The sequence below is a fragment of the Tupaia chinensis genome, unplaced genomic scaffold (assembly GCF_000334495.1).
Source record: "Tupaia chinensis unplaced genomic scaffold, TupChi_1.0 Scaffold000231_1, whole genome shotgun sequence".
Taxonomy (NCBI): domain Eukaryota; kingdom Metazoa; phylum Chordata; class Mammalia; order Scandentia; family Tupaiidae; genus Tupaia; species Tupaia belangeri.
In genome coordinates, this window is record NW_006159706.1 from 1057258 (window position 1) to 1058004 (window position 747).

Consider the following 747-nt stretch of genomic DNA (forward strand, 5'->3'; position numbering starts at 1 on the left):
GGAGCGGAGGCTGCGCGGCCGCAGGGCCCCCTCCCCATCACTGCTGCTGCTGCTGCTGCTCTCAGAGGACTCGGATTCCTCTTCTTCCTCCTCCTCTTCCTCCTCGCCCTCCTCTGGCTGCAGCTGCAGTTGTGGCTGCTGTTTGGGCTCTTCTGCCTCAGCTACTACCACCTCAGGGGCCTCCAGAACCTCGTCTGCTGGGGAGCTGAACAGTGCGGCCGGGGCAGGAACTGGCTCTGGAGGCCGAGGGGCTGGCGTGGAGGGTGTGGGTTTGACAGCCAGGGCATAGTTGTGCTCCAGGAGGATGTGGCTGAGCAATGGGCCAGGGCGATCGGCCTCATCAGATGTCTCTGTGGCCTCTGAGTCGTCGCCAGTGGGCAGAGCAGCCAGCCCTCGCCGGGCTGGGGTCAGAGCCAGGTCGGCCAGTACAGCCAGGTCTACTTCTGTCCCCGGTTCTGTCTCTTCTTCCTCAGTGGAGCGGCCTCGACCTCCAGCCCGGCCACGCCCACCTCGGGACACCTCCTCAGGCCAACTCTTGACCAGAGATGCGTGATCCAAGGGCAGGTTACGAATGGTCCGCTCCACGCCACGAGGGACTTTTCGAGAGACAGGGCCAGGAGACTTGGCCTGCGGCGGGGCAGCTGGGGGTGGCTCTGGGGCTGGCACATCCTCCACGGCAGAGAAGGAGACAGTTTTCCGTCGTTTTTTGGGTGGGGGCAGGAGGGGGATGGGAGAAGAGGGGCGCTC

General features: G+C 64.9%; 1 protein-coding gene across 1 annotated transcript in view; it reads right to left on the reverse strand.

Annotated features, from left to right (window-relative positions):
- SETD1A (SET domain containing 1A, histone lysine methyltransferase) overlaps positions 1 to 747 on the reverse strand; it is a 27260-nt gene that overhangs the window by 3865 nt on the left and 22648 nt on the right. The window contains 1 exon segment of the mRNA XM_006148269.3: positions 2 to 744. Within this exon segment, the coding sequence (XP_006148331.2) occupies positions 2 to 744 (743 nt within the window).